Source organism: Saccopteryx bilineata, chromosome 3 (assembly GCF_036850765.1).
Source record: "Saccopteryx bilineata isolate mSacBil1 chromosome 3, mSacBil1_pri_phased_curated, whole genome shotgun sequence".
Taxonomy (NCBI): Eukaryota; Metazoa; Chordata; class Mammalia; order Chiroptera; family Emballonuridae; genus Saccopteryx; species Saccopteryx bilineata.
In genome coordinates this window covers 308,993,503-309,006,032 of record NC_089492.1, presented here as the reverse complement: position 1 = coordinate 309,006,032, position 12,530 = coordinate 308,993,503, and the positions used below count along the sequence as shown (strand labels likewise).

At 49.1% G+C, this 12,530-nt stretch overlaps 1 protein-coding gene across 5 annotated transcripts in view; it reads left to right on the top strand.

Annotated features, from left to right (window-relative positions):
• MYH14 (myosin heavy chain 14) overlaps nucleotides 1-12,530 on the top strand; it is a 103,356-nt gene that overhangs the window by 20,323 nt on the left and 70,503 nt on the right. For 4 of the 5 annotated variants that reach the window (XM_066271465.1, XM_066271464.1, XM_066271466.1 and 1 more), the window contains exons 3-8: nucleotides 5,429-5,585; nucleotides 8,127-8,154; nucleotides 8,287-8,389; nucleotides 9,049-9,072; nucleotides 10,282-10,374; nucleotides 10,716-10,779. In XM_066271465.1, the coding sequence (XP_066127562.1) occupies nucleotides 5,429-5,585; nucleotides 8,127-8,154; nucleotides 8,287-8,389; nucleotides 9,049-9,072; nucleotides 10,282-10,374; nucleotides 10,716-10,779 (469 nt within the window). The remainder of the gene's footprint in view (nucleotides 1-5,428; nucleotides 5,586-8,126; nucleotides 8,155-8,286; nucleotides 8,390-9,048; nucleotides 9,073-10,281; nucleotides 10,375-10,715; nucleotides 10,780-12,530) is intronic. The other variant, XM_066271463.1, reaches the window with a different exon arrangement.

The following is a 12,530-nucleotide window of genomic DNA, read 5'->3' as shown; positions in this document are numbered from 1 at the left end:
GATTCTTAACCTGCCTTCATGTTAGGATCACCTGGGGAATGTTTATTTTTTTGGGTTTTTTTATTTTGTTTTTTTTTTTCTTCTTTTCCAAGTGAGAGGAAGGGAGATAGACTCCCACATGCGCCCTGACCAGGATCCACCCAGCAACTCCATCTGGGGCTGATGCTCTGCCCATCTTGGGCCATGCTCCCAACCGAGCTATTTTTAGCACCTGAGGGGGAGGCTCCACAAACCCATCCTTAGCACCAGGGCTGAGACATTTGAACCAATCTAACCATGGCTGCAGGAAGGGAAGAGAGAGAGAGAGAAGGGGGAGTGGAAGGGGTGGAGAAGCAGAAGGCCGCTTTTCCTGTGTGCCCTGAATGGGAATTGAACTTGGGACGTCCACACACAAGGTCGATGCTCTAACACTGAACCTACTGGCCAGGGCCAGGATCAACTGGGGAATGTTTTTTGAAAATACCAACATAAGTCCCACTCCAACCCATTTAAATCAGGTTCTCTGGGAGTGTGACAGGGTATTTGGTATTTTTAATAAGCTTCCAGGGTGGTTCTAATGGGCAGCCAAAGCATTATTAAGAACAGACAGGGTTAGAGAGATTGACAAGGAATGTCGACAACAATAATGAAAAATAATAGTGGATGGCCAGCAAATATTTATTGAGCACTTACGATGTGCCAAGTACTGCTCTAAGTGCTGCTTGTGGGTTATCAGCTCGCCTCTAGGCCAGAGACTGTTGTTATCACCTGATGTTCAGGAATGTTAAGTAATCCAGGGCACAGGTCACATAGACAAGAAGGAGTCCTACCAGGATTTGAACCCAGGCAGCTGGCCCTAGAGTTGTGCTCCAAACATCAGCTCAGACGGCTGGGGTCTCACTGCCTTGCTCCTTTAAATTGGCCCCACAGGAAAAATCATAAAAATACCTAGCTAAAAACCTAAAAGTCAAAGTGCTGGTTTTATAGTTTATTAGAAACTACAAAACCTCAATGAGAGTGATAAAAAAATTTTTCAGTAAATGATATGATATATTAAAAATAAATAAACAGGCCCCAATATCCACCCTGTTAAGGGCCACAAAGCCCAAGATGAGATTATTTTGATGAATTCTGGCTCCTGTTTGGGAAGGAAACAGGCTGTAAGAGGGTCAGTGGCTGGCTCACGGCACCTTAGCTTGTGGTGGCCGATATGGGATTTGAACTGAGGGCTGTCTCACTCTGGATGGGGTTGGCACCTTCTCCAGGCTGCAGTGGCCCCTTCTGATTCCCCACTCACCTTTCTAAGCCCTGGGAAAGAGGCCTCTGCCCAAGCCTCTCCCCTGGGTCTCACCAAAGGCAGGAAGATCAGAGGGACACCCAGAATACCCAGCTACTCCTTGCCTTTTATTTATTTATTTATTTTTTTAGTGTGTGTGAGAGAGAGAGACAGGGACAGACAGACAGAAAAGGAAAGAGATGAGAAGCATAAATACATATTTGCAGAACCTTAGTTGTTCATTGATTGCTTTCTCATATGTACCTTGACCATGGGACTCCAGCCGAGCCAGTGACCCCTTGCTCAAGCCAGCAACCATGGGATCATGTCTATGATCCCACACTCAAGCCAGATGAACATGCGCTTAAGCTGGCAACCTCGGGGTTTTGAACCTGGGTCTTCAGTGTCCCAGGCCAATGCTCTATCCACTGTGCCACCACCTGGTCAGGCACCCTTTGCCTTTTAAAAAAATTTTATTTTCCATAGAAAGAGAGAGAGAGAGAGGAAGGGAAAGAGAGAAGAAGGAAGAGAGAGAGGGGGAGTGAGAGAAGCATCAGCTCATTGTTTCACTTTTTTGTTCCATTTAGTTGTGCACTCATTGACTGCTTCTCATAGATGTCCTGAGTGGGCCATGACCTCTGGCGTGCCAGGTCGACGCTAGACCAGGGCCATCCTTTCTCTTTTAACAAATGCTCTGAACACTCACAGCAACCAGGTAGCAGCAAGGTATCTGCTATCATCCACATTTTTCAGGTGGGAAAACTGAGCCTCAGAGAGGGGCCAGGCCTTGGACAAGGACCCAGAGCTAGGAACCAGCTAACTGGGGATTATGAATCCAAGTCGTCTACTCCAGCCCTCACATCCTATCTGCTGCAGTAGGAAGAGAATTGGGAAAGTTCGGGGGGGGGGGGGGGGAATGGTGAGGCCTGAACTTAGGCTGTGGCCTGGGAACTAGAGAATTGGAGTCTGACAAATAGAAGTGAGGTGGAAGATTCCAGAAATTCAGATGGGAAGTGAATCAGGCCTTAATTATAATCATTAGCACTTACTGAGGGCCTGATTTCTCAATGGGTGCTGTTCTAAACTTCTTTACACTATGAACTTGTGGACCCTCCTCTTCATAAGGCTGTGAGATAAGGATCATCACCTCCTTTTCCCAGCTTGGAGAGGAGAAGCATTGGCCCAGCAGAAGTTAACAGCTAATGTGATATTCACACTTAGTGTTCAGGGGCTGATGCTGGGCTCTGTACATGCAGCACGAGCTTGTGGATGACTCCCAGCGTCCCTATGTGGTAGTGCCATTCCATCCCCATTTGATGAAGAACTGAGACTCAGAAAGGGTGAGGTGTCTGCTGAAGCCTTCTAGAAGATGTTAGAAGTGCAGCTCAAGCTGTGCCCTTCTTGTTAAGCACAGGCCTGTGCTTAATACATATTTGTTGACTGGCCACTGGTGATGGGAAGGTAGTGTTGCTTCATGGAAAGTGGGGCTTCCAGTACTGCCAGAAACCCAATTTCTGCCTCTAACAAGCTATTTGGCCTTGAGTCACTCGGGGTCACTGTCCTTCACTGGCACTGTTGGGGCAGACAGGGCACCGTTTGTTGAGCACTGTAAGCCCCTCGCTCTGTGGGACACTGGGAGATGCATCGTGAGCCTTTGCTTTTGGAATCCTTCCAGCTGCATTTTCCAGGGATGGAGACTGGGGCTCAGAGAGGGCACATCCCTTGGGTAAAGTCACACAGCTAGAAACCCAGGCTGAGGTGACTTTGAAGTCTGAGAGAGATCTTAGCTCCCAGGTGGGATGGGTAAGTGAGAGTCTGGGCACCCATATTTAGAGTGCCTTTATGGGCCCCGCCTCAGGCTGGCTGGTTTTTATTCATTACCTGCCTTAATCCCCACAGCCTCTGTAATGAAGTGGGAGTGTCAGCTCCAGTTTCTCCAGGAGGAAACCAAGACCAGGGAGAGTCCAGGGCTGAGAAGAGGTGGAGGCGGGAGTTAGACCCCATGGGTCTGCCTTCAGAGTCCTCAGTGCTGGGACAGCCACTCAAGACCCTTCCAGCCAGGGTTCCCCAGCTATGCTCCAAGGACTCGGGTATCCCCAGACCTCCCTGGGTGCACCAGCCTCTGCCCTTTGCCCCCTGGCCTTGGCAGCCAGCTCAGGTTCCTGTTGGGGTGTTGCCCAGGCAACAGGGTGTGGCTGGCAGGATGGGGCTAGGGTGGAAAGGTGGCATGGGGAGTGGGTTTGTCTGCCAGCCAAGAGTGGGGGCCGGGGCGCCAGCAGCCATGAGATACCCTCCCAGGGAATGTGGTCTGGCCGCCCCGCCCACTGAGAGGGCTCAGCTCCCGGGAGCACCCAGCAAACCGGTTGCTCTGCTCTGGTCTGGCCACCTACCCTCCCACCGTTAAAAGGTTGGCACCTAGGAGACAGGTAGCCTCTGGTGGCCACACCTGCTCCGTTGGAGAAGCACAGGCTGTCAGGGAGTTTAAAGCATTTCTGCTGCTAACCAACTAAGTAACCAGCTAGCCAGCTAACTAGTTGGCTAAGTAGCAAACTGGTATAATAGTTAACTAGCTAAGCCACTAAATAGCTAACTCTCGCCTGACCTGTGGTGGTGCGTGGATAAAGCATCAACCTGGAAATGCTGAGGTCACCAGTTCGAAACCCTGGGCTTGCCTGGTCAAGGCACATATGGGAGTTGATGCTTCCAGCTCCTCCCCCCCCCTGTCTCTCTCTCTCTCTCTGTCTCTGTCTCTCTCTCTCCTCTCTAAAATGAATAAAAAAAAAAATTAAAAAATAGCTAACTCTCTGGCTAGTTGAGCTTGTTAATTGCATCTAGTTTAGCTAATTGGCAATCTGGGTTAGTTTAGCTAGGAAACCAGCTAGCTCTCTCATTGTCTAACTATATCTGTCCTGAGTGCCTGTTGTCTACCCAGTGCTCTGGGTGAAATGGAACAGTTCTTAAACTGTCCCAGCATCCTGAACCCAGACCTAATGGATGTGTGGACAAATTCAGGAAGTCTGTAAACTTGGATGCAAAAAAAAAAAAAAAAAAAAAAAATTACACCTTAATCCATACACTGGAACCTGAAATTTAGCATTTCCTCTAATAAGAGTAGATCATAAGTTTGAGAGCTAGTGGTATAATAGACAATCTACAATATACCTGGTTTATTCAACAATGTATTTACATGTCATGTTTTTATAATCACATTATATATTTGTACTTAAACATAGGCTACACTTATTTGGTTATATAAGCTAACTGGTATAAGCAGGACCTGTGAGTCTGTTATTAATAGAGACCACAGAATATTCCTGTCGTGTTTCAGTTGCTCTTGACACGGTGAGCACCTGTCCTGAGAAAGTCTGTGTGTACTCAAGCAAGTACGTAAAAATATTCCTCTTCCGTCCCATTCAGTGGTCACAGTTCTCGCCTTGTTTCCTGTCACTTGATAATGTTTGGAGATCATTCTGTACCCATATGCTGAGAGCGTTTATAGGAATCCATCTTACGAATATGTATTGAGGTGATTTCCAGTCTTTGCTGTTATAAAGAATGCTGCAGTAGCCTGACCAGGCAGTGGCACAGTGGATAGATAGAGTGTCGGACTGGGACACGGAGGACCCAAGTTTGAAACCCCTGAGGTCGCCTGCTTGAGCGTAGGTTCATCTGGTTTGAGCACGGGGACACCAGCTGAAGCCCAAGGTCGCTGGCTTAAGCAAGGGGTCACTCCATCTGCTGTAGCCCCACGGTCAAGGCATGTATGAGAAAGCAATCAATGAACAATTAAGAAACCGCAACGAAGAATTGATGCTTCTTATCTCTCTCCTTTCCTGCCTGTCTGTGCCTATCTGTCCCTCTCTGTCTCTGTCACAAAAATAAATAAATAAGTAAAAAATAGAATGCTGCAGTGGGTGAACGTGCACACTCTCCTTCCATGCATGTGTGAATCCAGGTGGTGACAGGCTGTGACCCAAGTCTGGCTGGCTGCAAAGCCACACTCTTTCTCAAGGTGAATCCTCACCCACGCAGCACTTTTGTGCAATTTGGAAAGATTCTCTGTTACCGTGTTTGTAACAGATGTTCAAATTGACATGGTCACAGTGTGAGTGGCAGCCCCTTTGAAGGATGTCCTTGTGCAGCTGAGGCCCTCTTCCCTCTTGTCCACTGCAGACGTACTCTGGCCTTTTCTGCGTGGTCATCAACCCATACAAGCAGCTCCCCATCTACACGGAGGCGATTGTGGAGATGTACCGGGGCAAGAAGCGCCATGAGGTGCCGCCCCACGTGTACGCGGTGACTGAGGGGGCCTACCGAAGCATGCTGCAGGGTGAGTGCCTGGCTGGTGCTGGGGAGCTGTCCCTTCTGTGGGGGCTGGGCTGGGGGTCGGGGATTGGGGATCAGGATCAGATCACAGGCTCTGGGAGGCTTCTGTGTGGGGCAGGAGGGGAACACAGATGAAGGACTGAGTAGGTGAGGCTCTGACTCCATCCAGTCAGGCCCCTTTTTTATCTGCCTCTGTGTTCACCCCTTTTCTCCACAAATACCATTTGGGGGCCAGTTGGTGCCAGGCTTCTGCCAAAAGTCTCTTGAGACAGTGATTCTTAGAGTGTTCATTCATTCAACATTTACATTGTTGACACAGTCTATGTTGTCATGGGGTCAATAGCAGCCTCTTACATGACGGGCAAATGAGGGTGCTGTGCACAGCCAGGCAGGTTGCATGCTGCACAGGGGTGTCTGTTAAAAGGGCTGCCATTGGCCCTGGCTGGTTAGCTCAGTTGGTTAAGAGCGTTGTCTCGAAATGACAGGGTTGCAGGTTCAATCCTGGTCAGGGCACACATGGGAAGCAACCAATGAATGTATGACTGAGTGAAACAACAAATGAATGCTTCCCTTCCCTCCACTCTTCTCTCTCTCTTCCTCTCTGTCTCTCTAAGAGTCAATCAATAAATTTAAAAATAATATTAAACCCTGGCCGGACAGCTCATTTGGTTGGACCGTTGGAGCATTGTTCCAGAGCACAGATGTTGCTGGTTTGCTTCTCCTGTCAGGGAACATATAGAAGCAGCTTGATGTTCCTGTCTCTCTCTCCCTGCCTATTTCAAATTTTTTTTTTAGGTGAGAGGAGGAGAGATAGCAAGGCAGACTCCCACAAGCACTCCGACTGGGACCCACCCAGCAACCCTTTCTGGGGTCGATGCTCGAGTACTGAGCTATTTTTACTGCCTGAGGCTGATGTATTCCAAAGGAGCCATCCTCAGCACCTGGGGCCACACTCGAACCAATCAAGCCACTGATTGCAGGAGGAGAAGAGGGAGAGAAGGAAGGGAGGAAAGGGGGAGAAGCAGATGATTGCTTCTCCTGTGTTCCCTCATTGGGAATCAAACATATACTTGGACATCCATATACTGCGCCGACGCTTTATCCACTGAGCCACCAGCCAGGGCCTCAAAACATTAAAATAAAAAAAATTATTTTTAATGACGGGTGCTGCCATTCACACCATGATGAGTAAATCAGTCCCAGCAAAATTACATAGTTTGCACATAATATACTCATTATTTACTTTTATATATATATGTATTCAATATTTTAAAATTTATATCTTTCTAACAAATGACATATAATAGTAATCAGTGTATTTATATTGTATGTGGTATACTTACATCATTTAATATATGCTATGTTTCTAAGGTGTATTATAATAATATATGAAATCGGATAATGCAGTGGTTCTCAGAGTGTGGTCCCCTCACCAGCAGGACCCACTGCACCTGGGAACTTGTCAGAAATTCAGACTTGGGTCCCAGACCTGCTGTGCCAGACACTCTGCAAGGGAGGCTCAGCAGTTAGTATTTTCACACGACCCCCCAGGATCCTTCTGCAGATCCTGATGCGGGCTCACCGGTATAATAGACAGTCTATAATATACCTGCTTTATGCAATAACATATATTTTTTTAAATTTTATTTATTGGTTGATTTTAGAGAGAGAGAGAAAGACAGGAAGAGAGAGAGAGAGAAATACTGATTTGTTGTTCCACTTAATTATTCATTCATTGGTTGCTTCTTGTATGTGCCCTGACTGGGGATCGAGCCCACAACCTTGGCGTATTGGGGGGACACTCCAACCAACTGAGCTACCCAGCCAAGGCCCCAATGGGACATATTTTGTTATCATGTTTCTATATTCACATTATAAATGTCTACTTAATCATAGGTGACACTTATTTGGTTATTTAATCTAATTTATTATACATATATGTATTTTAACAATCCCAGTTATTATGTCTTAGGAACAAATGCACAATAAAATAAAGTGAGTGCCTGTTCCGCACCAAGCGCTTTTCATGGATTAACATATTCAACCTCACAGCAACCCCATGAAGCAGGGGAGCTCATCTCCCTGGCTTCTTGATGGGGAAACTGAGGCATGGAGCAATGCAGTCATTGCCCATGGTCCCACTGATGGGTGGGTAGCTGAGGCGAGATTTTAACCTAGATTCCCCAATTGCTGCCTTGCTGAGGCCCAGGATCTCACTCTAATTTTTTGGATCTCACATGGTAGCATGTGGTAGGTGCTCAAACTCAAGTTTGTTGAATAAATTACATGTTGTTCAGTTGGAGTTTATTGTCTTCTTAGGTGAGGAAACTGAGGCTCAGAGAGGGAGCGCTGCTCTCCCAGAGTCACACAGCAAGTGAGACTGAGTTGGGTGAGGTATTAGAATCCGGGGGGGGGGTCACACATCAACACCCAAGTTTTCTCTTGTCCCATGGGAATGGTTTTGAAAAGGGAGTGACCCTCATAGGAGGCACGGTCCTGCAGGAGAGACCTTCCCAGGTGACATGTTCCCCTCTACCCCCTACAGATCGTGAAGATCAGTCTATTCTCTGCACGTGAGTAATCCTAAAAGGCTTCCTGATGGAGGGGGAGCCCCAGATGGATGTGGCTTTCTTTGCAATGGGTGGCGCTTACCTGGAATCACTCCTGGCTTCTCTTGCTTCCCCTTGTTTCCTCACCCCCTATAGTGGGGAGTCCGGAGCTGGGAAGACAGAAAACACCAAGAAGGTTATCCAGTACCTCGCCCATGTGGCATCATCACCAAAGGGCAGGAAGGAGCCGGGCGTACCGGTAAGTGACCTGCCTTGGAACACATTCTAGACCCTGTCACCAGCAGTGCCCCCTCCATCTCAGGCTCTGCTTTCCCCGCCACTCCCTCCCTTGTGAGGGGTCATAGTTACGAGTCTATTCCTGGCTTCCCATGTTTCTTGTGCACTTATTATATGCCTCATATAGTACTGGGGGGGGGGGGTAGCAGGTGAACAAAAAGTGCAAGGGCCAGTTTTTGGCCTTTTTGGCCTTTGGAATAACAGTAGGCACGTAGTAAGTGCTTATATTCCAGAGCACCTACTATGGGTCAGGCCTAATTTGGGTACCTGAAATGCCTGGTAGGCTTTGTAAGTGAGCATTTGTATAGTGCTTGTCCCTTTGCTCACATTAATTTAACACACCAGTGAGGTGGGTGTTTTTCTGTATCACAGATGAGAAACCAAAGGTACGGCTGGGGTGCATCGGTTTTGGAGGTTGCATACCAAGCAAGGGCTAGTGGGGGTTCCAACCCAGGTGGGTGGCCCCGCCAGGCCACCCCACTGCACATGCCCAGTTTCCCCTCACCTCTCCCCTGCTCTGCCCACCGAGACCGCTGGCTCACCTGTGGGTCTGTCCATGTTTCATGTGCCGTGTCCTGGTCCGTGTCCTGGTCCATGTCTCGTGTCCTGTGACTTCCTCAGGCCTCCACCAGCACCATGTCTTATGTGAGTAGCAGGGAATCATCTCAAGTCACACTGCCCTAACACCACTCAAGTCACCCTACCCCATGGTCTTCCTGGCAGACAGGGCCCAAGGCACTGACAGTCACACTTGTTGGGGAGCCACACTGCCGCTTAAGGTGGTCCTACTAGGTGAATGCTAGCTCCTGCACTGTCATTTAATGCAAACCTACTGCATACATAAGGGCTCCCAATGTTGTTTATGGCAACCCTACTGTGTACATATACCCAGGGCCCATGCTGTCACTTAGTGTGGTCCTGCTATGTGTGTATAGACCCAGTCTACACTGCTACTTAATGTTAGCTCTACTGCGTGTGTGTAGACTGGCCATGGATACCAATATAAAATAACTCAGAGACCAAAAGTACTATTTTTTGCTAGGCTGTTAAATGTTCATGGATAGGCTGGTAGACATTACGCAACCCAGAGACCCACACTGCCTTTTATTGCAGGCTCCCAGCTCAGGCTAGCCTCTGAGGTCTCGCAGGGAAATTGAAGATATAGTCCATGCTCTAGAGAGCCTGGCTCGGAAGGGGGAAAAGAAAATTGCTATTTTTTGAGCACCTACTATGTTCTCGACTCTGACATTAAGATAGCTATGGGAAAGTTCCAAGTAAGGTCCCTACCCATGAGGAAGGAAACTACCATTTCTTGAATGCCTACAATGTGCCAGTTTGAAGCATTTTAAATAGACAGTATAGATTTCTCCTTAATTACTTCCACAAGTACTACATGAGGACATATTTACTGTAACAACAACAAAAATCAGATAAAGTGAAATTTCTTCTTCCTCTCAACTCCCCTTTTTTGGAGTGGTTTACACTGTTGACAGTTTGGTGTGTATCCTGTAAGCTATTTCTCCAAATGTTTACAGACATGTATATATACCTATAGAGACGGGAATCTTGTTTGGTGGTGTTGTTTTCTCAGTTTCTTTTTTATCAGTGGGGTCACATTGTAGGTCTGCAGTTGTTTTTTTAGTTTTGCTTTGTTTTCACTCAGCAATGTATCATGGAGATGTTTCCTTGTTCCCCTCACAATAGACTGACAGGCACCACGCGGATACAGGGAAGTAGGCGCACACTCCACTACACAAAGATCTCTCACACACACAGTCAGCCAGCTATGACACAGACCCCAACTTCCTGCCCTGGTTCTCAGTGCGGTGCCATCTCCCTCCCATCCCCCCTCAGGGTGAGCTGGAACGGCAGCTTCTTCAGGCCAACCCCATCCTGGAGGCCTTTGGCAATGCCAAGACTGTGAAGAATGACAACTCCTCCAGATTTGTGAGTGCTGGGGAGGTTGGCATCTGGCTGCCTGTTAGCCAAATGGCAGCTGGGCATGGACGGGGATGGTAGGGGGAGGCCAGATATGTGGGTCTGCTGAGGGAGGAGGGGCAAGGGGGCTGGAGGCCTGCATCCTGAGGAGAATAGTCAAAGGGGCCTGGACCTTGGGTTCCCCAGGGAGCCCTCCAGTGGAACCCCACGATTGGGGTTCAGGTGAAGGGAGATAGAAAGGCAAGAGGCAGTCCTGGGGCTGGGAGGGGTAAGTGTGGGTGAGAGCTGCTCTTCAAACCCCTGGGAGGAAGAGGACCCTCAGCTAAGCCCTTTGTCTCCTTATTTCCCAGGGCAAATTCATCCGCATCAACTTTGATGTTGCTGGGTATATTGTGGGTGCCAACATTGAGACCTGTATCCTTCATGGTCCAGAGGGCCCCTGGAGGGGGGGAGGCTGAGGAAGGAGGCTCTTGGAAATGTCCCACTTACAGGGAACAGGTGTTCACATGCACAGGGGACCCTGGCTCCCTGCTGTTCAGAAACTGTGCCTCAGTTTCTTCCTCTGTAGCAGAGAAAGAATCACAGAACCTCCGGAAGGGATAGAGACAGCATCTCTACGTGCAGGGGGGAGGGCAGGGGCTGCGCTGCTTTTATGCGAAGGCCAGCACAGCCTTGCTAGGGGGTGGTGGTCAGGGTCCCCAGGACCAGCACCAGGTGCAGATTCACTTGGAAGACTCAGAGGCCTCAGCATATAGTCACTCTCATGCCGTGATTCATCACAGTGAAAGGACAGGACACCGTCAGCAAAGGCGAGGCGTGTGGGGTGGAGTCCGAGGCCATCCGGCGTAGCTCCCAGAGCCCTCTCCCAGTAGAGTCACACAGGACACGCTAATTCCCCCAGCAATGAGATGTGACAGCTCATGGTGTGTCTCAGCAAAGCTCATCAGAGACTCGGCACCCGGGTTTTCTATTGGGGGCTGGTTACCAGGCAGCAACCCCTACCGGGAACACACCGATATCCCGGACTCCCCAGGGGAAAGCAAGGGTTCAGTAGAAAGCAGGTCATTTTGTACAGTTTGGGCTGAGGGAGTCCCTCCCAACACCCAGGTTCCCAGATGCCAGCCCAGGGCAGCCCTGCGAGCAGGCAGTCTCCAGCCTCTGTGTCCTCCCCGCTCTGCGCAGGCGCTCTGCGGGTACACAGGAATTGACAAGATCAAACGCCCGAGCTCCTGGGGAGCAGAACAAACCAATCATGCTGACCTGGGCTCTGGTCCAGTTCTGCCGCTTTGAGGCAGTTGGGACCTTGGGCATGTGATGAGACCTCTTTGTGCCTCAGTTTCCTTCTCTGTAGCAGGGAAGGGATCACAGAACCTGTGCTAGAAGGGTTTAGAGGACAATGTGGGTCAAATTCTTAGCACAGTGCCCACAATAGTAAGGACGCAATAATGAGTTCTGCATATAAGAAGTTAATGATTGGAGTAAGTGAACAATGTCCTTATTGATGTTAACATTATTGACTATTCATAATAGTCATATTCATAATAACTATTCATCAATAATGTTAATAATATTAATAAGAAACCATATCCCTGCCCCCTCCAGGGGTGACTGATAAGCTCACGTCTTCTGTAATTGGGGAAAGGTTGGGAGGCCTGGTGTCCCCCGCAGCCACCAGATCCTGCTTCACACAGTCCCTGAGGCCCACTGCTTCCCTGCACATGTGGGGCTCTGAGCTCAGTGCCCATCCTGCCCCCTCCAACCCGCCTGTGCCACCGGGCCTATCACCGGCCCACCGACTGGTGCTCCCGGGCAGGTGCCACCCACAGGCCAATCAGACCCCTCAGCCCTTATGTCTGATGGGGTGAGGGCTTAGGTGAGAAGTCTAGGTTTTGACTTGGGCAATTGGGAGTTTGCTGGTGCCATTCATGGAGACAACCAGTACTGAAGGTAGAGCAGATGAGGGTGGTGACAAAGGAGAAATCAAGTGTCATTTCGGAGATACTGGGTTTGAGGGACACCTTAAGCACTCACTCAGGAAACCTGGCACACCCGACATGTCTTGAGTGTTTCCGACGCGCCATCCTGAGAGCTCTCCACGTGTCATCTTGGCTCTTCCTCTCCCCGAGCCCGCGAGGCAGGCGCCCTCTTCATCCCATTTAGCAAGA